Below are 25,631 nucleotides of genomic sequence, written 5' to 3'. Positions count from 1 at the left end.
TTGTGATTATTTGGTAACATTTGGTAGCCGTTGGTTTATTTGGTAACTCAATAATGCCTCAGGTCATTTGTGGCATATAACATAACTATAACATGACCATCCATGATATTTCAGTACTGTTAGGACTTTAACAAATGATAAAATATTAGGAACATTTGAAATGTGATCAGTAAGTGATTCAAGTGACTGATATTAATAAAGTGAAATAATAAAATAAATAAATAAATAAAATGGAAACATTTAAGGCCATACTTTATACATAATTTACACATAAATGCATCTAGAGTAAAAATAAGAACAGTCTGGAATGGTGTGATGTCGACCCGTGCCAAGAACACGTACCTACCATCTAAACATTCACTTACATTGCATGACTGCGCATGTTTTGTGTACCTGCACATAAGGGTGCAAAAATATTTAGAAATGCAACAATTCAGACATTTCGGATACAGCACTGAGGAGTTAGAGTTACTGTATTGGAGCTTGTTATAGTTATATAGTAAGATCAGGATATGACATGAGCATGGCTGCTCACGCCGTCAGTATTAAATATCACTTCTCGACTACAGTCGGGTCAGTAAGTATTTGGACAGTGACAGTGACGGTTTTTGTAGTTACACCTCTGTACACCACCACAGTGGATTTGAAATGAAGCAATCAACATGTGATTGAATTGTAGACTTTCAGTTTTAATTCAAGGGGTTTAACAAAACTATTGCATAAATACTTATGGACCCGACTGTAGATATTGTATACTACAAACTATAGTTCTAGTTGTTTAAATGTGTAACACTGATCGTACAGTTCGCTGTTTTGAGAAATAAATAAACTCATGATCACTAATGTTAGCTGGCCAACTTGTTGCTAACAAAACACACATTTTCACTGAGGTGTCCATGTGCAGTACACAGTTAAAAAAAAACAAAAAAAAAACATAACAGCACATTTTCACTATAATACTTGTACAAATATCAGAAAGTTTAAACCATGGATATGGATCATTACATAGTCATGTGTCGATTGGCTCATCTCCCATTTTTTACTCGGGAGAAAGAGGCTTCTTTTTTGGTTCATTTGTGAGTGGCAACTTATAGAGTGTGTTAAATTGTGGAGCTCCTCTGTCAAATATGCAAATGTTGGCATGTCTGTTAATATAATATAATATAATATAATATAGTATAATATAATATAATATAATATAATATTCAGTTTGAGTAAATGTCACTGGATATCGTGGCAGTGTGATATCATGTACGGATGATAAAATCGTTATATCTCACAAGCCTAATAAAGTTTCACTCGAGCCAAAATCATGCAAGAACATGGGCTTAAGGCCAAAGTCAGAATTGCGTGTAACTAAGACATACTTCTGTTTCTGGCAAACTACAACTTTTGTGTAACTTCTGAGTAGTACTTTCTGATTACAGAAGCAGTTCTTAGGTACAAGTCTACAGAAGCAAGAGTGAGATTTGGGCATTAACTGTAACTGGAGGATTGTATTTTGTAATTGATTGTATTTTGTACATTGTTAAATTTTGTCAATCTGCCCTGTGTCTGCCTCCAACAGCTTTTTGGAAGGTGGGTAACCTAACAGGCACAGTGAAGAAGCACATGCCCACGCTGGAGGCCTTGCAGGTGCTGTACCGCCGCATGAGGTACGAGTACGACTTCTACAACTTCGTCCGCGACCAGTTCCACCTGGTCAAGAAGAAAATTGGCCTCAAGTCGACACATCCGACGTCGGCGCGAGAGCCTGACTTTCTGCGGGAGCTGGCTCTACGAACCAACGACCCACTGGACGAGGACGACGAAGATGAGGAGGACGATACTGCCCTGGAAGATGCCAACAACTGGTTGGTGCAGCCTTGAATGTCGGCACAGAGATTTGATAACTTCCAGGATTCAAGAGGAGATAGCATTCCCAAGAGCACTTTGTGTGTGTGTGTGAGTGTGTGTGCGCGTGTGTAGATGATCACGTGATACCCGTATTTTTAACGGGGTCGTTAAAAATCCACCAGGACAGCTAAAGTGCATGGATGGGCCTAATTTAATATATTCAAAAATACAAGACAAAAGACAATGTACAAATGAATTTATCTTTTGTCTTTTTTTGTATTAAGAATGCTTTTTGCTTTGTTTAAAAAAATGAAAAAGGACTCAAAAAAAGTTTCAGTCATTTGTTCAGTCATTTGGTTTAAGATTTGGGGAGAGAATAAATGAAAGAATATTTACAATCATTATCATGGTGGAGGAAATGGACAGAGAGATGAAAAGATCTGTGTTTGATTTCAGATCCACACCATCCCTAAACCAAACACACCTTACACTGCACACGCAGAGCCCTACATTCCTCTCTACATGAGGACAATGCAAAAAAACCAATCAATTTGTTAAGCAACTGTTGCTCTTTTTTTCCCCGTATTTATGTCCACACCTCAAGTGTGAGTTAAGTCCATGATAAAGTGTGTGTGCTATCTTGGGAGTTTGGGAGTTTGGGGGTGGAGGAGTAGCAGAGCACTACTTAGGATCAGTTTTATGTATGAAGCTCATATACAATACTCTCAATTTTAGGGCGCACAAGTTGTACCTCAGGAAACCTTTTTTTTTTAGTGCCTTTATTACAAATTCCTAATAAATGTAAAAAATGGACAAATCATGCCATGGTATTGCCATGAGGAGATGTTTTGAAAAAGCCTAAAACTACAACACTAAATGCAATAATGCAATAACCAACAGACATCTGATATTTTTTTATTATTTACCAGGACTGTTAACCATCAGTAAACAGAAATAGCCCAGACTTTGACCGACGATGCCAACTCAGACCAAAGCAGTGCCTTCTGTACACTCAGGATGTATGCAATGTGCGAAAAAGCAAACACGTAATCATTCGATAATATAAGCAACCAAATGACATCATATATCATGTATTGTATTGGAAATCAGCCAATCGTACTTCATAATCAGAAATTACACTTTTGATAGAAAACACGTGAAGAATAAAATAGAAGGTGGTGTGATGTGAAACAGAGGACTGTTACCACTCCGAGGTTTTTCACAAGATCCAGCGATCATTTTTTTTATTTATTAAAAAACAATGTCATACTTTGTTTTTTAGCATTTAGAGTTATATTTAATGTGGAATGTCCATAAAACAAGTTAATACCTGCTATCATTTACATCATAACAGCTAAGAGCAGTCAAAGCAGAAAGTCCTGAAGATGGAAAACTTTAAAGTTACAGCTTTACAAAGCACTGACACTGGAGACTCCTTAAAAAATGCTAAATACACGTCTCCTAACAGAAAACATCACCATGTTGTTTGTTTTCTTTGGAGTGCCGTAGAAGTCCCTGTGGAAGCTGTTTAGTTGTTACTATAGAAACGATAACTATAGTTACTATAGAAAGGATATTAGAATGAGCGCATTAATATAAACCTGTGATGTGCCTTGCAGCACTACTCTCAGAGCTGCTGTTATAGAAAATTAATCAACACCTTCTGACCAATCAGAATAGAGAACTCAATAGGACAGTAGTGAAATGGCATTTATTCTACAGAAGCCTAAGTAGAAGAAGTTGTGGGCTAAAGTGGAAGTCTTGTGGGCTATTATTTTCACAAATTGGCTAATATTACAGTTCAGCTACTGTCTAGTAATGCATGATTTATACAAATACTTTAAATGCAAGCAGTAATAGCAATACTTTCGTGGGTAACAAGAATTTATTATAAATTTGATAATATTATAGAAGCTGCAGTGCCGAATGTTTGTTCTAAGCTTAATTTTCTAAGCAATCACTTCAAGACATTAAAGACAATGCAGTTTGCCGTTTAGACTGAGTATGAGGCAATAAAGTCTGTCTGCTGATCGCGGACCAGAGAAGGCGGGGTCTTCGAGTGCACATACGGAAATGTGGGTGTGTCATGATTCCATATATAGCTATATATAGCTAACCTGACCGAAATTCTGCTAACATTATCCAGCTAGCTGACATGAGCTAAGCCCGGATTTGTATTTGAACTCATATTCATGCGTATAATCGTCACCGTTAATGCCAGCTAGATGGCTAACATAAGCTAACTTGACAGAATGTTTCAGAAAAACAGGTTGTGATAAAACTGTTCAGAAACATTTGTTCAGTCCATATATGGGCTTAAAGATGTTCCCATGTGTAACGTTATCACATTAAGCTCGTTTGATGTATTCCGTTCAGCTTGACCTTGTCGACTTCCCCTCATCACTCGTTAGTGTCTATCACACAGGTGGCATATAGGGAGGAGCGTGAGCAGGAATTTCAAGCTTAATTGCAGGTCATTTGTACAATCATTTTGTTTTTCCTTTGGAACTTTCATTATGCCAGTGCACACAGTCATGTAAGTCATGATTTGCTAATTAGATAACAAGCTAATTTAGGCTGCTGACTAGACACATGTCCTAGCTTGAAGATAGCAGATTCATTGTTGCACCTGTTTCTGTTCTTAAACAGCTTTATCCTTTATGATTTGCTGTTTTAGGGAAGGAAATTGCATCGTGACAAAATGCCTCGTGAAGAAAATTCTGTTCCTGAAATCTGAGTGGTGTTGACTTGATCCCTCTGGCCTGCAAGGGCTTCATTTGAGTACCTGGAACTGGCCCTTTAAAATGGGACTCAGTTGCAGGGGAAGTCGACAACGCAGCATTGGAACACAGCCTAAGTGTAGTGCGTTTATACACTTTCCACAAGGAGTGTTTTCTAAAAGCACCCCAAAAATTACAAAAGGACACTACGTCTTAAAGAAAAATATCCTAACATTTTCAAAAGAATTTGCCCAACACTTACAGTATGATATTCGATGATCCTAATCCTGCCAGTCAGGTATTAATGTGTATGTATTGTATGTAGTATTAAAGTGTATTATGGATTAATTTATTCTACAGTATTAATTGTGTAAATGCATTCTATATACAATTCTCAGGAAAACAGAGTGGAATTCCATTTGGCATTTAATAGCTGGCAAAAACCGAGGATTTGTAATCAACATCTGATCCGTTAAAAGACTGAGCAGCTAAATTCACCACTCTTCGAAATGTCAAAATGGTAATGTAAATGTATAAAATCTATTTTCTGGCACAGCTTCCAAAATAAAATGTCTTTTTAAGAAATACTGCTGACTTTCTTTTCCATGATGTACAACCCCAAGTATTAAGTTATGAGGAAGTGTGTATTGCCTTTGTTGAACATAGCTGAGAGCTGCTCTGTGTTTCAGTCTGATTTTTTTTTTAAGAGGTCTTGCATTCATCATTTCCCCTTGTGGGAAACAAAATTCTTTGGCTCGAGGCTGAATCTCTGTTGTCTGGAGGAATCGAGTCAACATGACTGCAGACTTCAGACGCAAACCCTGGAAGGAATGTACTTTTGGAGTTATATATATTATTGTGTTGTATGGAATTATACTCTGAAGTCATTTCATTTTGAATAGAGCAAATATGGCAGCTGAAGCTATGCTGTTTATAAAACTATAAATACATTTCATACTAGTCAAGCAGCCATTTGCGGCGTGTCGGCAGTACTCACTTCTGAGGTGTGAGGGGAAGTCGAAGACTGAATGAATGGCAGATTTCTCCATAGAAATGCACTTGCTTTTAGCAGCAAGGACCATGTATCCAGGTGAGGTAATGTCCTTGAAGATTCACATTATGAATTTTATACTTTTATTCATTTGGCAGAAAGGGCCCAAATTTGGTAATTTGGCAATACTAGGATTCAAACTCACAATCTGATCAATAATCCAGAGCCCCAATGGCTGACACTCACACTCAGATGTGCTTGTTGAACATCCCATTCCAGATTTATTCCCTCTTTGCTGTGATAACAGCCTCCACTCTTCTGGGAAGGCTTTCCATTTGGAGTGTGGCTGGTGGAATTTGTGTTCATTCAGCTACAGGAGCATTAGTGAGGTCAGACACTGATGTTGGTGAGGAGGTCTGTTGTTCAGTCGGTGTTCCAGTTCATCCCAAAGGTGTTCAGTGGGGTTGAGGTCAGGGCTCTGTGCAGGACACTCGAGTTCTTCCACTCCAACCTTCACACACCATGTCTTCATGGAGCTCGCTTTGTGCACAGGGGCATCGTCATGCTGGAACAAGTTTGAGCCTCTTAGTTCCAGTTTGGGGAAATTTTAACACTACAGCATACAAAGACATTCTAGACAGTTTCGTGGTTAAAACTTTGTGGCAACAGTTTGGTGAAGAACCACATACGGGCATGATGGTCAGGTGTCCACATACTTTTGGCCATATAGTGTATATTGAAGCTTAATTTACTTAAATTACTAGGATTAGAGAGTGTCCACAGATGACATACATTTTTTTTTTCAGAATCAGAAATGCACAGTTATGTGGAAACACTGATGAACCCGAGCAAAATAATGTTTGGTGCAAAGCCATTGTATAACAGAAAATGAAGAGCTTAGCTTGGAAATGGTGAGGTGAGCAACGGCTTTTTCGATTAATTGATTAGATTTGCTTTCATTTTGGGCATTGAAGTGAACATCTGAGGGCGCTGTTGTACAATGAGACGCTTTCTTCTTCACTCTGGTCACTTGAGGTAAGTTGTTTTGCAGGAGGTAGAAAAGAGCTTAATTCAATGACTTTTATAGCAAAACCCTTAACTTTTATAGTGTGTAAATGGAATAATAGAAGACATAAAACTCAGTTACAACCGTTGTTTCCTTCATGCCTTGAATTAACTCAAAGGATTCAAACACTGTTGCCTTCACTCTGCCCAAGCAACTGTGCTCTATTTTAGGCTGTAGCCTTAGTGTAACAGAGACAACTCTCTTGCTCACATACATACAGTCACACACATATACACAGTGTCCTAAGAGTTAGTCCAATTATGGTCTGTGGTTTGCTTTAGCAAGTTTAAATCATGCGCCTCTGATGGTAAGTGTCCCGGCTCAGGTTGCTGTCTGTCCCTCTCTGGATCAACTGTCTGTCTTTATGTGGGAATAGACATGAAAGCAGGATTTATTTATTTATTTATTTTTGTCAGATGTATGGTTCAGCCTTCATGTGGTCCTTTCTTCCCCATTTGTGTGTATAGGACATGAGCTTTACAGGAGCAATATGTTATTGTAAACTGCTCCCTGTAAGGTAAATTAGAAATTTGACTAATTTTTTTTTCTTTTTTAATACAATATATAGTTCTAAAACTACCAGCTTTCCTGGCAAACTGGAAATTATGTTTTTTATTGTTAGCATGCGTCTCAAACACATGTACTCCCTAAATTGAAAATTTACATCACTGCCAGTATCTGGTTACAAACTGAAATGATTAGGTTTATATCCATTTTGCTACAGCTATACAACATCTTGATCAACACAAGACATTTACCATGTGAGAAAAGCACACTTAGCTAGCAAGGTTTTAGACATCTTTAGGCAGATTGTCTTACCACTGCATTTGTAGAAATGGGCTCCATAGCTTAGATAGCAAGGTTAAAAAGTAAATAAAACATTTAGGCAGAAAAACCCAAAACCTGATCTTTTTTTTTTCTTTTTTTTTTTTTCTTTTTTTTTTTTTGCTGTTCACAATTCAGGCACAGCCATGTCTACTTTTTCTAAAACACTGAATGTGGCTTAAAATTTTCAACTCATGCATGACAAACTTCAAGTTTAGACATTTTGATTGCATTATATTATACTTTTTATTCTTGAGCATATTTCCAACACAGAGAAATATCCAGAGGTTGCTTACATTGCTACTCTCATTACTTGACTGATCTTTTTAGCCCTTTTATTTAGACACCAATTTAAGAATCCAGACATCCAGCTTCTCTCTAAGGAACCAATTCCAAATTCATAGACTCCACAAGTGGGACCTTGTGGATTTTTAATCTGAGTTAAAGAGACAAACTGTGCTGATGTTGTTTTCTGGGTCTGAGAAGCTTTCAGAAAGTGCTGGCAGGACAGACATTAACTCCTCCTCTCTCTCAGACAGAGAATGAAAGGCACTGAAGCTCTTGGCCTGTTTTGCACCAACTAAGATGGAAAATATTTACTCTTTTCTCCAAATTTCCATTTAAATCGGCATTGGACTGATTTCTAAATGATGAGTTTGTCCCTGATAATACAGCTAATTCAGTGAAAGAGGAGACATTTGAGACAGACAACACTGAGCTGTGTGTATGTGTACACAATTTAAAAGCAAGGAAAACTCCATTCCAACAAATGAAAACAGAGCTTCAGTGCCTTACTGACCCGCACATCTAGAGATGCTCTACTCAGAAAAAAATCAGACGCTAATATTTATTCATTCATTCATGTTCATGAATTTTTAACATGAATGAACTTTATCTTGGATCTGGAGACAACTCCGGCAACACTGGGTGCAAACTGGGAGAATTCATCCCAGATGGGATGTCAGTCCATCTCAGAGCACTATGCATACACATTCACAGTCACACCTAAGGGCATTTTAGCATAGCCAACCCTGCATGTTTTGGACAGTGGGAGGAAACCAGAGAACCCAGAGGGTACTCATTCAACCACGGGGCGAACATGCAAAACTCCACACAGACAGTAACTCGAGTTTTGGATTGAACCAGGGACCCTGGAGCTACGAGTCAACAACATTACTGTGTAATGCTGTGCCATTGTACTACCCCACTAATATTCTAAGTAAAATAAGAGAAAAAAAATCAAATATATAAACTATCCACATGTTATAAACTCCTGAAAGTCTAGAATGACTACTACTTTAGTAATGCATTTTAAAAACTATTCTCAAAGTTTTCCTAGCCAAATAATGAAATACCTGTACTGTCATTGCAGTGTTATAGTGTTTGAAAATGTTAGGCAGATTTACTAAAAACGTAATACACTAATTTGCACACCCAATGGAAAGTGTGTCCCTGGTGACCAGACAATGCTGCTACGTACATATACACGTTTGCCAGTGGTACGCCGACACATTCTGGCCTGAAGCCTTGTTCTCTGCCCTGTCCGTGAACCACACTGAACACTGAGCACTCTATCTGTTCACAAACAGATCAATTTCTACTCTGCATGTCGATGTTCCGAATTAGCTGAACCACATCCTTGAGAATTTTCCAATGTGCTGGCACAGGCTTGCATTGAGACAGCACATCTATTGTATGATCACAGTTGCCCAGAGCATAGGCAGCTCTTAGAGACTGGAAGCTACACACGTCCAGAGATTCTTTGCCCACCTCAACTTTGCCTTTCTTTTTGTGCCTCCGTGGTGGTTGACGTAAAACACCACCATTATGTTGCTGCTCCGTATTAGAATGTGTAGGACCTTGATATGCTGATGTCAGGTCACATTTTTCCACCTTCCTTCCACTTTTTGTTTTTTCCATATGCTGTCAACCTTGTTACTATTTTTTTTTACACCCAAGGGCATGCTTTGACTGAGAAAGCGTGCCTTGGACCAATACTTCAGGGCACATGCACATGCTCTTGTCAATACTACTGACACTGACAGGTGCTGAGCATTCAGCCAGCATTCATTCAGCCAAGTGGTCTGAGGTGCAGCAATGATCAGGGGTGTCCAGTCTTATCCAAAATGGGCTAGTATGGCTTCAAGATTTCATTAAAACCAAGCAAGAGAACACGTGCCATAAAAACCTTTGGACCTAACTATTAACTCTTTGTAGACAAGACTGGACACTTGATCTAGGTGAAGGTTGCCACAATCCCAGAGGCACTGGTGTTCTGTTTTTCGCTCATGTGAATTAGCACTCCCTTCTGATTTGACAGCTCTCAACATTACCTCTGGCATGTAGTCAGGAAATTAATAACCTTCAGCAGTCATACTTTTATTGTGTCCACTCAGTCTGCTGTAGTCCTGAAGGAAATGTCTGTAGGTGTTTTAAATCTAGTACAGATTTTAGATTAATAGTTTATACGTTTTTTGTGGTTCATGTTAATGTTTAACTTTGAATCTTGATTGTATTGAAAACCATTGTTTAACTTGTAGTAACTACATGGTTATTGCTTCACCTTAAGCGTCTTGAATCTCATATGAAGAGCTAATAACAGTTTATGCTCAATTTGTAAACGGTGCAATTAAGCTGTCAGTAAGTGTGTATGATTTGGCAAACTCTTTTTTACAACCGCATTTTTACATCAGCGTATGCTGCTACAAGGAATCACTCAAAAATATGCAAAAAGTACATGGGTGTACAAGTAAATAGAAGTACAGGTCATTAAAAGCACACTCTTTAAAAAGCTAAACAGTTTCCCTAGGATTTCGAATAAAGTCAGTCTGAAGCTAAGAGAACTTGATGGCCTACTTGACGACTACCCATGGCATTGACCCCAGAGTAGAGAAACTACCTTAGACTTCACAAACAATAAAGCTTTCTCAGTGTTTAAATTCCAACGAGGCATACTTCTATCCTCCTTACTCTATTTCACTTATCTGTCATCAAGCAAAAATAAGAAATAACCCAAGTTTTAATCTACCAAGTAATAATAGCTTCTTGAGTGAGAAACTTCCAAAGAAGCACAGCAACCTCAGGATGTGTGTTACACACACAACTAAAATTTCCCCGACTGTGGTTCCCAGTACGGGACGGCTTCCAAAGAAGTGTGCAATATAAAGCCGCTCTGAAATGTGAGTGTAACAGAAATGATCACAATACAGCACTGAATCCTGGCTTACCTTCGTGGGCACCGAAGGCATCGAGACACATCAGAGCTAGATGGGGATGAAGAAGAGCACACTTCATCACGACCTGCTGTACCCCCCTGTACATGGAGGTTAGTGGAAAGGGCTTTCAGCGATGCCTCGCTCCAAAATATACAGTACGCACATGCCATGCTTGACGACCAGGTCAGAGTTCCCTGACTTGTTCAGCTTATGTGGCAGTGTGTCTCCTTTCTCTTTGAGAACTGAGGTGATGGAAACTGTGGGCAGGAGAACAGTCGGCTAACAGATTGAAGCTGCAAATGGTGGATTTAGCATAACACTCCCAACACAGATGGACTGCAATGTGTGCCAACAAACAAACTAGATCTTTTATAGCTTCTTATAGATGATAATAAGATGATATCTACAGTGCACAGCTTCAAGACAAATGTTTTAGATGACAAGATGAACCTAGTACCTACCACTTTGAAAACATGCATGCACAAAACTGACATATAGAATTGAGCAACTGATTCACATTGAAGAATTCCTTCAAAGAAATCCCACGATTATGGTCCCTTTAAATGATCCATGAATCGGTCCTGGGTGTGGCCTCAATTATTCTGTACAAGTGTGAAAGAGAAGAGAAACAAGGGGTTTCTTTCTTTCATTAGTAAGACATGTCAAAAGGGTGGCACATCTTCCTTTCTTCTCGAACATGTACCCTGGAAAGAATGCCTAAAAAGATATAGCAGTTTTTCACCTTAATTCCTGGCTCAGGTCTTATCTGACTAACTGTTACCAGTTCATAAATTTTAATGGTGACTTATCTTTGGTGTTCCACAAGGTTCTGTTCTGGGGCCACTACTTTTTTCTGTATGTATGCTACATCTCGGTACATGGTATTACCTTCCACTGCTGTGCTAACGACCCACAGCAGATACCAGCTTCATAAAGTTGATGAATGTGTAAAAGACATCAGACGCTGGATGCTGAATAACTTCCTCCTACTTAATTCACAGACAGTGAATGTGCTGGGGCCACAGACAACTCGAAGCTTTGTGATTATATAGTAACTGTTGTTGGACTTCAGTTACATGATGAATGGCGATAATATCACCTTGGTGTAATTATTGACTCCAGTCTCTCCTGGATTTTTTCTCCATCTCAGAAACATTGCTATAATTTTAATTATAATAATGCGATTATACTATGTAAACTATCAAACCTAATCAAGCCCATTTGCGTTGGAGAGGCTATAGGGATTTAAAAAATAAAAACAAAACACACTTCTACTAAGCATATTACCATACTACAGTAGTGTCATACCCAGCTGCTACTAATGCCATTGCATCTGCACCGACAGCACAAAGACAAACACACATTCTCTCTATCAGCAAAGCTATCAGCAAGTCTGCACAACAGGTGCGCACTGAAATAACCTTTCTCTCTCTCTGCTGCTTTTAGACAGCATTTCCTAGCTCATTCAATCAGAAATAAAGAAATCAACATGGCAATTGTGAAATTTATAGCTGCAGATATGAGACCATGTACTATAGTGGAGTATGCAGCATAAAAAAATAGGTTTGCCTTATAGAGAAACAGGGCTGTGCGTGGAAAATGTTCATATGTAAGTATTTACATAACTCAAATGTAGAAAAGAGATATTACATAACCATAATAAAAGACAAACAAAAATTAAATCAAATAATTCCCACCATTATATTGTTTCATTGTACTGAAGAAACACTTGGAAAAGCCAACAGTACAAAAATACATCTGAATAACATATGCATTACTTCATGCCTGAAATGTAACAAAATACCAGTGATACTCTTCATAATATCCTTTAAACAAAGGCTCTGGTATGAAAACCAGAGGATGTACAATACCAAGTGTTAAGAAACCTTTATGCACTTTAGTCCAGTCACAGACTCTTTGGTCCATCCGGGGCATGTGCAAGACACTGACATTAAGTTCTTTTGCAGAACGAAATAGCTTATTTCATTGCTCTCTACACACAAAGTATTTAAAAAGAAACTTATTTCACATACAATTTGGCAAAATAAAATCTCAGACACATATAAAATATCTGTCATATTTGTCACTGTCTTGATTCTAGACATTTCAGCTCCAATTAAGACAGCTCCAGTGTGCGCACAGTCTGATTGCTTGTGACCTCATGCAATGAAATATACTTCAAAATGGTTTGCAGCACTAGAAAATGTTTGATTGTCAGCACTTGTTTACAACAGCAGCAGTTTTATCTGCAAGACAGTTCCTTCTGTATGAGATAGACATGAGAGATTCAAATCTATCTAGTGTACCAAACACTGGAACTACGCTTCCCACTTACTCTTGTAGCACTATAAACTAGACACATATTGTTCAACTTAAAGAGTTGTGGCTATAAAAATAATTTTAAAACAGAGCAGCATATTTTAGCCCATCCTAGCAAACTCTATATCCAATTTAAACCAATTTTTCACATGCCTCCTCAGACTACAGTTATCTTGCCATCTTTCAAATTTGGTCACAACCCAGTGAAAGGAAGCGCTGAACCTTTCTATCAAATCCACCAAATTTGGCCACCTGTTTTTTTCAGTAGGGAAGAAGACAAAGAAGAATGGAAAAAAAGAACCTGGACCCCTAAAAATTTTAAAAATCACAGATTCACCATGACAGGCCAGTTATGCAAAGTTGAGTACAGAACCTGAGGTCAAAACATTAATTGTGCTGCACAGAACAAAAGAAGTCCTTCACAGTGATTTTTGCTTTTGTTACCACAGTTGATGCTGTTGGTGCATTTTTGTCTTCTTCTTCAATGACAGTAGTCTTCCTGAACAAATCTATTGCTAAAAATCCCCTTATATGGTGTTGTGTAGAATGTGCAACCAGCAGTAGGAAGCTGAAGCAAATTCCTGATTACTTCACTCTCTTTTGACTCAGGCCTTGCTGTCAGCCAGGTTCATTTGTATCTCAATGTCTTTTGTTTTCTTGCTTGACTTTGTGCCCAGAGCCTCTGCCTCCTCCAAGGTGGAGGTGAGCGGCTCTCCCAGGGTCTCCGGCAGGAAGAAGGTCAAAATTCCGATGATAAAAGCCAGGATACCCACGATCAGCTATATAACAGAGGAGAGAAATGGATGTGAAGTTAAAATATTTTTTCAAAACACAAATATCAATTACTTATATGTTCTGATCATTTGTTATTCTTTATTAACATAGATAATCTCTCATGAACACGACTGCCATTTAAATTAGAGAGAGTGATCATGGTTACATATCAATCCTACAGTATTTCATAATTGGGAAAGATTTTTTTAATGTAAAATATAGCTGATATTTTCTGTAATCAGTGTCAAGTCAGCCTTGTGCTTACCTGAGGCAGGTAGACCCAGATGTCTGCAAGGTAAACGCAGAAGGGAGCCACCACACTTCCAATCCGACATGACATACTACCACTTCCCACCGCAAGTGACCTGCAGACCCACCAATATTCCTTTATATTTCACACATAATATAGCACTTTACTCTATGTGCCATACAAAATGCATATCCACTACATGTCCAGGAGTACCTGGATACCTCATTGGGTAAAAGTGCTTACAAAATCAAGGGCCTTAGTAGAGAGCTTTTTACAGAAGCATTAGTGAGGTAAGAATTGGAGTTCACTAACAACGCTCCAATTCATACAATGTGGGAATGAGATCAGGACTGTAATCTTCCTCTCCAATCTCAACAAATTATTTCTTTAAAAACCTCAAATTGTGTACAGGGTAATTGCCATGAGTTCCAAGCCATGTGGTCTGAGTCACGACTAGAGTCCATAGCTGTAGAGGCAAGTCCAAAATTCCTAGCTTGAGAATACAGGTTGAGTCCAGAGTCACTAGCTCTAAAGTATGAGCTGAGTCCAAAATTGAAAATGTGGTTTGAGTCCAGAGCCAACTCAGACGCTAGAGCTTGGCACTCTGGAATCATACTTTAGTCAAGTCTAAAGTCCTTTACAGTAGAATCTCAGTTAAGTCTAAAATTCCTATCTTGAAAGGCTGGGTTGAGTCCAGAATGCCTAGGTCTAGAGTCTGAGCTGAATAATAAAATCCTAGCTTGAGGCTCTGGGTTGAGTTCCAAGCCACAGAGTCTGAGCGGTGTCCCTAGCTCTAGATTCTGAGATAAATCTCGAGTCCTTAGCGCTAGAGTCTGAGTTGACTCCAGAATTCCTATCTCGAAAGTCTGAGTTGAATTCAGAGTGTCTAGATCTAGAGTCATGATTCAGCTAGAATTGATGAATCAGCTAATACAACTAGATAATACCTAGTGCAGTTGTAGTGGAATTCTGACAAAACCTGGGATTTTATTATGTCAGCTACATGGAAATTAACTTGCACACTGAAATCTCTGAGCTTTGAGGTAATTAACATTCTTCAGTATCTGAACAACCCAGACTAGTCCACAGAACTGACAGACAGTCCCACATAATTTGTCTCTCAAATTGCAGACATTTAATGATGCAGACACTTAATGTTTTTTTACACCACTCCAGCCCTCGTTTGCATTGCACATGCTGATCCTGGGCTTGAGTACATCTGCTTGGGCACAGAAGCAGAAATTTATCTTAGGGGCCCTTTGGAACTTAGTAGTGACTCTTTGAAACAAAGCTAGATTATTTTTAGATGATATGTGCTTTGGCACTTTGTGGTCCCAGTCCCATACTGTGAGTGGCCTTTTACCTCCTACATATGCTGCTAGATTTTTATCCTTCACATTGTCACTTACAGGTGATGAGGGCAGCTGTAGCAACATAGCTATTTGATAAACAACTGTTAGAAATGTAGCAACCTATAGGTGTCATGTTAAACTGCTTTTAACAGTATCTGGATGTGTTTGGACATATAATGTACTTTACTCACCTGATGATTGTTGGGTACAGCTCACATGTGTACAAGTAAATGAGGCCAAATGCGATGGCAATGGCAAACTTCCCTGTCATACTCAAGACGACAGCCAAAATCTCAGAGTCCTGCAGCAAAATGAAAGAAAGCAACAAGGAAAGAAAAAAAATTTGAGTGTACAAATCTTGTGCACAATCTGTGAAGGACTGCTGTTCTATCCATGCATTCTTGCCTCGTACCCGGTGATCTACCACGACCTTGAGCAGGATAAAGTAATTACTGAATGAAGGAACAATGTGATGTGCACAGTTGTTGAGAGCTTTGCTAATTGATGGGCTTTAGGACCCTAAATGTGGAGAGAACAGCTTGACATGGACTTGCAGTTACAAAGGCTTGAGATAAATGAAAAGTCATTCTGGATAAGGTCTTCTGTCAAATGCCATAAATGTAAATGTAAACGCTTAGGGCCGGTACAAGAGCTGCAGCAGCCTTACTGTTATACACACACAAACACACAGACTCGCATCGTCTGACAAAAGTCACCCAAAGAGGACCTAATGTGCTTACATACAAATGAAAAAATAAAACTAGGTCCCACAATATTTTACACAAATTCTACCAATTTTTCAGAATATTGAGTTTTCAGTCGTGATTCAAATCTGAATCTAAATGAGAGAGCGAGAGGGAGAGTGTTTGTGTGTGTGAGAGAGAGAGAGAGAGAGAGAGAGAGAGAGAGAGGGAGTGTGTGTGTGTGTGTGTGTGTGTGTGTGTGTGTGTGTGTGTGTGTGTGTGAGAGAGAGAGAGAGAGAGAGAGAGAGAGAGAGAGAGGTTATTTCAGTGCACAGCTGATTTGCTTTCCTGAATAACTTAAAGGACAGCCCTAAATAGTTATAGTCAAAATACTCATAGCAAAGTACTCAATATTCCAGTTCAAAGCAGCATGACAATGACTGAAAGTAGTGAACAGTCACACTATAGTGAACATGTTATTCATTGTCTATTCATCAGAGCTATATGACGCCCCACTACACTACAATGTGTATTATAGATTTAACACACCACCATCCCCACCCCCTTATGTACAAAATCTGCTACCATGCACCCACTTAGAACAGGTCTATTTTTAAGTGTGACAAGCAGCAGACCATCTCAGGCAGTAGAGCACAGTTTATATAGCGTTTCAGGCACTGGGCAAAATGTGTTTATAGAAAAGTGAGCAATAATTCAAATACACAGCAGTGGTGATGGTAAGATTGGTAAAATATAAAATATTTTACGTTAATATACAATTAGTTTAATATTATTTTAGAATGTTTTAATACAATATACCTATGGCATTTTATAAGACAGACTATTCTACAATTCCAGTGGCTGTTACGACTGTCATGTGTTTCACCTGAGCATTCCTTTGACACACACACACACACACACACCCCGAACACACACAATCCAATCATCCATGATAATCCATTTCATCAGGGCCCTGTTCTTCTTACAGGACATTACTGAGTTAGCTGGATCGGATTGTTGACGATTTGACATGATGCCAAAATCTTTCCGTTCTTTGAAGCTGATAAAAAAGTGCATAAGCGCAGACACAGAATTTAGAAGCATTTATAATTGTTATATGCTATATATACACGTATGTATACATTTAAAAAATAATTACTGTACTTCAGTAATAATGGTACAAGTGGTAAAGGATTGCAGTGAAAGAGGACATTTTGGATAAAAGTACTTCATCAGCCATGTGAGCTAAGTGCTTCTGAGGGTGTGTGTGTGTATGAGGGTGTAGCTTTTCTAATCCAACGTGTGAAGAACAGAATAAACCTTTTTGGAATTATCATGATTACTAAATGTAGTATGTCACTTGTTACGAGATGAAAAAGGGAGGCCGAGAAGTGACGTGTTCATTCACAGATGATTTCATAATAATCAAGCAACTATCAAACCATTATTTCAACTACTGAGTTTTCAGTAGTTGAAATACTCGTACCTGAGGCACTGCAATGATGAGCATGCAGGCAACTCCACTCAGCAGCAGCGCTGGCGCACACGTCATTTTCCTCCCAACCCGGTCCATCGCAAAGCAGCCAATTAGGTAGGATGGCAGTTCAACAGCACCTGCCAACAACCAATCAAACACCAGTGTCAATTTAGTGCAATTTTTAGCTGAGTTTTAGATGAATGACTTTCCTTTAAAGTGACCAGTTAGGCTTATAACTATGATAACATTGATGCTAGTTGATGCATCACAGACCCAGATTATAATTTACAGGTATAGGACCCAGATCTCAGTTTATAGATACATTTGGTTACATGTAGTGTTCTCTTACTTCTTACATCTCTTACTTACAATCGTTCCCTCACCAGCTTCTCTCTTTTTTCTATCTTGAAGTTAATAAGACAACAGAAAAACACAGCATGTCACGTTACCGAGAAACCAGAATGTGCAGAGTGCTCTGTGCTGAAGACTTGGTAAATAAAAGCACATTCTTTGTCCGTTTTATTTGTCCTAGGTTACATGGAGCATCTGGCAAACAAATCCCTGTGAATTAGACGTCACTATAGAAACTATAACATTTTAGAATGAGTGCATTAATATAACTGTGAGTTGGGGCTACTGCGGTTATAGGAAATGAATCAACAACAATTAGAACTGAGACCTGAACAGTGCTGTGGATAGTTTTTAATCCATCATGCTATACTTTTTTAATGGGTTGGAGCGTAAAAGTCTTGACAGGAACGAGTGATTTCTTCAAATCTGATACCAGCCTTAGTCTAATTAAGATATCAGAGTATGCTGTTTATATGAGTGTATTGTTAATTTATTAGATATATCTCTGTATTCTGTATTGTATTCTGTTAGAAGTTTTAGTTTTGCACTTTAGTTAGGATCAGCTATACAGTATATAGCTCCTGGTAGCTTCTGAGGTTAATCACACTGTAGTAATCTTTCAACAAAACACAGAGTTTGTAAACTTTCCACTCCATAATCTCTTAAAAAGTCCAATTCACTCTGAGAATGCAGTGTAACCTGGTAGTTTATAACCTGATGTGGCAAATACAACATCAACTCTAAGCACAAAATAAGACGACAAACTCAGAAACAACATAAAACACTTTCTAGACAGTAGATATTCTGAGCCATCTTAAACATGTTGATCTGGCTCATTTGACAGTAAGCCTTGATAAAATTAATGAATGTGTAATTTCAATATTAATATTTTGCCTATGATATCTTGCGTAATGATCAAATATTAATTCTAGTAGCTTATAAACTGAAATGTGAATCTCACTCCCACTGTATGTTTCTCTAACTTACACGCAATTAGCAAATTGAGAAATATACCAATCGTATTCCCTTAAAATAAAATAAATATTCAAATAAAATGTCAGTTAAAATGTCAATTATAATGAAACATTTCATTTTCATAAATGTAAGCAGGCTCCCTATATGCCAACAATAAGAAATTCTGTATTACCAAAATCATCACTACATGCATCAAATTATTTACTAGCTTATTACTGAAGTGGGCCTAAACCAAAAGTACTGTAATGTTAATATTATCTTAAACACACATAGATACATAAACACACACACACACACATTACCAGCCAAGAAGAGGTTGATGTACTGATTTCCACCCAGGTTGACAGAGCCCAGACTGAACACATAGTAACCCAGTGAGCCGACGAACCAGATCGCCCAACATGTGGCGCTGCGTCCAGCCATCTTCCAGTTGCCGAACATGTTCAGGATGCTCAGCTTCTTCTCTCGTTCCTCCAGCCTCCTGTCATCTCGCTGCCTGTCCTTCAGAAGTGTGTTCCCACTTTCCTCTATCAGCTCCGACACCTACAGCAGAGAGAACAGAAATCTGGCTTGGTGAATCTATCATAAATAGGAAACCTCAAATAGATATAAAGTTACTGTAATTTTATATCATAACATGGAGTAATTCCAATGAAATTTTTTAAGCAAGTACAGGACAAAATATGTAAGAAAAAAACATTTTGAGACATTACACTCTAGAACAATCCTCTTAACAATTCAAAAATCATTTAAAAAACTTCTAACAATTTCCCTAAAAATAATGTAGTACTTGTGTTATAGACAACTTGTATATATATATACAGTGAGGTACAAAAACTAGCTCTGGGATTTTTTTTTCTCCATATAAACCTGGAAATCAGCAGAAAGTTTTAGAAATTTGAAATATTTAAAACAAAGAAAGCAAATGTTCAATATCTTGAATATTAAATATTCAAGAGTCCCTATTTAAATGTAAACAAATGTGTGATACTGAGCATGTAAACTGTTTTGTACAAAAGGTCAGAATTTCCTCATGCCTAATCTCTTCTTATGAAGCACGTGTTCAGACGACAGTCTCATGGATTTCATCTAAAATGGATCATAAAGTTTTGCACAAACTGGTGGAGTCCATGTGTGCTCGAGTACACGCTGTCATTAATGCAAAACGGGGACGTACCAAATACTAAGAAACTCTGAAATTCATATAAATATTTCAAAGATTCTACTTTTCACTCAATAATAGTGATAATAACACTCAATAATATAATATGTCAATAATATATTTTAATTTAATAAATTAAAATAAAAATAAAAGCATTTTTACTAGCACTCTCAGTTTGGGCCCCACTGTGTGTGTGTGTGTGTGTGTGTGTAAAATTCTCATTTATGATCCTCTGAAAATGTAATGGCAGTGCTAGAAGTCGATTATGTCCGCATGTTCAGGACACACTAAACCTACTTTTTTAAAAAATAATGTAAATAAGCATTTTATAAATACTGATATCTCATTAATAAATGTGACTGGATTTGTTTTGCCTTTTGTCACTTAACAGAGAGGACGCAAATCCATAAACATGCTTTTACTCATGGCTATTCGATATTTCAGATAACCTGGAAGACTGAAAAAGAACATTCGTAGACATGTGCTATGTAGTTGCAGTAGTGCTGTAACCAAGAAAAGCAGCTGTCAGGCTCAGAGGACATTGAATTCTGGTACTGCTCTGGGGTAAAGTGATAGTGTTGGCTCTACGCCAAGATGGTTTCCTCACTGTTATCTGTCTTTGACCCAGTGTATTAGGCAACACCCTCATCTTCTTATCATTTTATCCTTTACATTCTGTTGGGGTCAAAAGGACCCAACTACTAAACGTGAAGCTTGACTTAGTTTCTTTAGTGAAACTGATAATTTTCATTTTGCTAAATATTTTAACTCTATTGGAAAAAAAACCCCCAATATTACTTAGGTTATGTTGAAGTCATTTTAAACTGAGAGGTAAACATGGACAAATAAAAGCGTTACAAAATTACTAGTTTTTATAAATATAAAGCATTAATTAATATATCTTTGGTAACTGTTCAGGGTCATGGTGGATCCACAGCCTATCCTGGGAACACTGGGCATGAGGCGGGAATACACCCTGAGATGCCGGTCCATCACTTGGCATCACACACACACACAAACACACATATATCATTCAAACCTAAAGACAGTTTAGGCCCGTCTACATGTATACAAATATTTTTGAAATTTATTTTTTTTGAAAACATAGTTTTGGGTCACTGAAAACAAGGCTGTTGTGAAAAAACATTTTAAAACCAGGGGAAAAAACATTCCTTTTTGAAAACACTGCAATCACAGTGCAAAAAAAAGACATTTTAGCAAGTGAAATATCTTGAATATAGTCACATTCATCTAGTATTTCCTATTATACCGGCTGTGCCATCAGGGAAAGGGATTTTGTATGTTTATATTGCATCAATTATCAATAGTATTTTGGAAGTATTTTCATATTTTAAAAGTAATTTCAGAGTGATATGCTCAATCATATAGTATGTTCATACTGTACAATTGCCATTAATACAAAACTGTTCTCTGTAATATTCAAAATAAAAGAACTGGTGAAAAGCATTACATTACTTGGCTTTATTTCCATTAGAAATTCCATTATGCAGCTGTGTCAGTACCTTCAGTCTGGGCTCCAGTCCATTCCAGCGGGCCATGGTATCCAAGAGCTCCTGGGCTTCCTGGTGCCGTCCTTTGGCCAGCAGATAGAAGGGCGTCTCAGGGAACTTCCAGCAGTACAGGAGGAAGGGAGAGGTGCTGAGGGTGAGGATGACCTGGTAGAGCCACCAGACTCGGACCAGGTAACCCACCAGTGCTACTACCATGACGCCTACCGCAAATGCTGCGTGCACGTGCATGGACGTCCACGTCCGCACTTTACTGCCTGTGAACTCCGTAACGTACACAAAAACCACGACTAGATAGCCGCTTGACACCTGCCAGCATAAAGAGATATAAGAGTGGGAAAGATGAAGAAGGGGAAAGGTATCTTTAAACAGGAGAAGGAGTACTGCTTTTCTTCTGCTGGAGATATTTGTGCAATTTTTTTAATATGTTCTCTTCAAGGGAGAACAGGCTTATTATAGGAATCTTACCATGGCGAGCAGGAACCGCATGATCATGAAAATGTAATAGTTTCCTGTAAATGCCACAGTGATGCCGAATGCAAACTGACACACACTGGTGGCCATCAGAATGGGACGTCTGCCAACTCTGGAGAAAGATGAAGAAAATAATATACTATAAAATACTGTAATATTATGTAATATTATGTTATTATATCCAGTAATTAAATAATTATGTTATTATATCCAGTAATTAAGTTCCCACTGCTCTCACCCTGCTGACAAGACATAGTTTGAGGCAACTAAAACCTGCTAACAAAATTCTACAATTATTTACTCATCTTTAGTAACAGCTTTATCCTGGTCAGCGTCACAGTGGATCTGGAGTCTATCCTGGGAACACTGGTCATAAGGCGGGAATATACCCTGGATGAGACACACTCACGCCTAGGGGCAACTTAGAGTAGCCAATTCACCTCCTCCCAGAGAACATGGACATGTAAAACTCTGTACCAGAGAGTAATCTGAGCATAGAATCGAAAAAAGGGTCCTGGAGCTGCCAGGCAGCAATGCTGCTCGTTGTATTACCTTAGCGCAAAACTGTACACAGTACTTGTTTAAATGTATACATTTAAAAATCTATACACATCCTTACACAGTTTACATCCAGTCTCCGACCCTTTTTTTGGGAGAGAAACAGACAAACCTGTGAGATCAAGCATACCTATCAGCGACGTCTCCAAACAGCAGTGCCCCGATCAAGACTCCCAGCATAAAGGTAGGCTGTGTAAGCTTGGCAAGCCATTCCTTCTCACACACCAGGTCCCATTCTGTGACAATGCTCTGTTCCACCTGGCTATGATCAAACACATAGCCACTGCATGACTCCACAGATTTATTGCCAATAAACTCATACTGAAAGCCTTGGGTGTAGTGACGCAGCATTTTGCGACAGGGTCCAAGTTCCCACTGCTCTCCGTTAACTGTCCGCACCACCACTGGCCCATTTCCAGGAGTATAAAATGGCCAGATCTCCTCTAGCGAGCTTGCTGAGTGGTTTCTGTACAGGATATCAGTGATGTTCCAAGGAGCATTGCAAAGAAACTTTGGTGTCTCCACCAAGAAAACAGAGGCCAGGTAGTGAATCCCGCATGATGTGGCCTGGAAAACAGCGGCGAAGTAGAGGCAGGCCTGAAACCTAGTGAATGAGGAATAATGTTAGTATGTTGTATCTCACTGTGATTAACCTTAAGCAAAAAGAAGTTGGGCATAAAAATGTGCTGTGTTGTAATGTTCAAAGACAAGTCCTTCAGACTTGGTAAAATTGGTATGAAAACTTTACCCTGTATAATTTACCCTGATGCATCAAGATGAGAAGAAAAGGTTTTAAGGAACAATCTGTTTGATGACAGATACTTCCACAGCTGTATTCAAGACAGTATATAATGATTATCTCACATAATTAGTGCATAGAAGAAACAATATAGAACATGTATCTTATTTTTGCTAAAAGGCTAAATTTTAAATGTATTTTTTAAGATAAACTCATTAGATCTGTCAATGAAATTCCATTAGTCAAGTTTACGTAACTATTAAATGGTTATTTTAAAAAAAAGATAGTCAGAGTTCTTCACACAATAATGTTCTGAAAATTACTGTAGGACTAGTAAGTAATTAGCAGGGAATGTCAACAGATTAATTAACCCAAAAACTAGCATGGCCAGTCAAATATAGACCATGGAGAGATGGATAGAGAAGTGCCAAGGTTAGACAACGCTACAGATGTGGCTTCTGAAATTCCTGATACACCAATGGCCATGGCCTCAGAGCAAGGTTCTCCAGCCCTGCTAATTGCACAACAGCAGTGTAGCACTCAAGGCCTCACTGGGCAACTATAAGGAAAATAAACTCTAAGGCTGCATTTACACTGCAGGATAAGTGGCCCAAATATGACTGTTTTCCTGATGTGGCACATATTTGTTTTATTCAAGACAATCATATTTTATTTGACATTCTATATGCTTCCATATGTGTTACTGATATCACTTGCTTACTCACTTTCAGTAAGCGCATTATCATGGTCAGGGTCATGGTGGATATGGATCTTATTCCAGGAACACTGGGCATGAGGTGGGCTAGGGCACCATGCACACACACACACCTAGGAGCAATTAATCTTAGTCAGTCCACCAACTGGCATGGATTTGGTTGGCAGGAGAAAACCAGAGAAGTTGGTGGAAACCCACGTGAACATGGGAATAATCCGAGCTTAGGACTGAACTGTGGACCCTGGAGCTGTGAAGCAGTCAGTGTTCCAGTTCATCACAAAGGTGTTCAGTGGGGTTGAGGCTAGGGCTCTGTGCAGGACACTTGAATTCTTCAACACTAACCTTGGCAAATCATGTCTTCATGGAGCTCACTTTGTGCACAAGAGCATTGTCATGATGGAACAGGTTTGAGCCCTTTAATTCCAGTGAAAGGAAATCCTAATGCTACAGTGTTCAAAGACATTCTATACAATTGCCTGCTTCCAACTTTGTTGCAACAGTTTGGGGAAGAACCACATATGGGTGTAATGATCAGGTGTCCATATAACTTTGGCCATATAGTGCACACCTTGGATATAAACATGTCCAAAATGTGGTCAAAATGTATCAGATGGCATTGCTAATAAAAATATCTTCATGTTTGTTTATATGTTTTCAGTCTGATTACTTTTTGGATTTAGCCTTTCTTGAAATGACCATCTATCACTGCATACTTCATTTTAGTATGAAAGTATGAAAATATAAAAAACAGCCTTCACGACATTCACTCTGAACTGATATCTTGATGTCTAGGTGAAACACTGCATTTGAAACATAACAGTTGAATGTGCTAAAAATGTGTCTACATCTGTTGTGAGTCTGTGAATGGGCGACAGGAACACCAGCACTGTTTTTCATGATGGATGAAGGACTCCTTTGAGTGCGCTTGAAATGGCACAATAACGCGCGCTATAACGCGCACAGTAACGCGCACACTCACAGTCTACCTGTGCGTCATCACACAAAGGAGTTACAAAACTGAGACTATCTGTTTACTAACCCAAGGCATGATGAGTGTGTTTACACTGTTAGCTGAACACATCTTTCGCTTCCTTTACTCCAATTTAATAGTGACGCAAACTGTGTCTCCATAATATAACATAACATGAATAACAGTGAATACCACTACTTTAAGAATTCATCACCTGTCACTGTCTATGCGTGTTTATCAACATGTGGTTACACTTATCAGTGTCTGGGGGAAAAAAGAGCCTACCTTTTGAAGTGGCCGAGTTCGTCGAACAGGTGCTCCACGCCGGATTTCATGCTGAGGTCGTGTGAGCTTCTTGGAGCTCGTTGCTCATGCTGTCACTGCTGGTAAATGTTGCCTACCAGAGTCCAGCCCAGCTCAGAGGGGGAGGTTACTGAAGGGAAATTTCCACTCTGATCACCGAGTGAAATTAGAGAGGACAACACTTCACAGTGGCATACACGGGTGTAATTATTAATGATCAACTTCTTTAGTATAATCTCATCCAGAGTGATGTGATTAGGGAAGAGCGGGGACTGTTGTCACACTTTTTCTTGAGTGCAGGGATGCAGGAGGAGGGGGTGCTGAGGGTTTCAGGGTTCCTTTAACTC

At 38.6% G+C, this 25,631-nt stretch overlaps 2 protein-coding genes across 3 annotated transcripts in view; one reads left to right on the top strand and one right to left on the bottom strand.

The window, feature by feature from the left end:
- usta (uronyl 2-sulfotransferase a) overlaps window positions 1–7,520 on the top strand; it is an 80,064-nt gene extending 72,544 nt beyond the window's left edge. The window contains exon 7 of one of the 2 annotated variants that reach the window (XM_026917799.3): window positions 1,568–7,520. In XM_026917799.3, coding sequence (XP_026773600.1) covers window positions 1,568–1,869 — 302 coding nt within the window. In that variant the 3' untranslated portion in view covers window positions 1,870–7,520. The remainder of the gene's footprint in view (window positions 1–1,567) is intronic. The other variant, XM_026917798.3, reaches the window with a different exon arrangement.
- A 4,810-nt stretch (window positions 7,521–12,330) lies between these two features.
- On the bottom strand, window positions 12,331–25,413 carry slc22a16 (solute carrier family 22 member 16). Its single transcript, XM_026917797.3, has 9 exons — window positions 25,267–25,413; window positions 22,688–23,161; window positions 21,994–22,111; window positions 21,520–21,834; window positions 19,137–19,377; window positions 17,518–17,645; window positions 15,540–15,649; window positions 14,012–14,111; window positions 12,331–13,751 (listed from the first exon to the last, which is right to left on the bottom strand). Exons 1-9 carry the CDS (start codon window positions 25,314–25,316, stop codon window positions 13,578–13,580), a joined length of 1,710 nt encoding a protein of 569 aa, XP_026773598.3. The 5' UTR covers window positions 25,317–25,413; the 3' UTR covers window positions 12,331–13,577.
- Window positions 25,414–25,631: the final 218 nt, after the last annotated feature.

Source organism: Pangasianodon hypophthalmus, chromosome 30, assembly GCF_027358585.1.
Source record: "Pangasianodon hypophthalmus isolate fPanHyp1 chromosome 30, fPanHyp1.pri, whole genome shotgun sequence".
Lineage (NCBI taxonomy): Eukaryota > Metazoa > Chordata > Actinopteri > Siluriformes > Pangasiidae > Pangasianodon > Pangasianodon hypophthalmus.
This window is presented reverse-complemented; position numbering and strand designations above follow the sequence as displayed.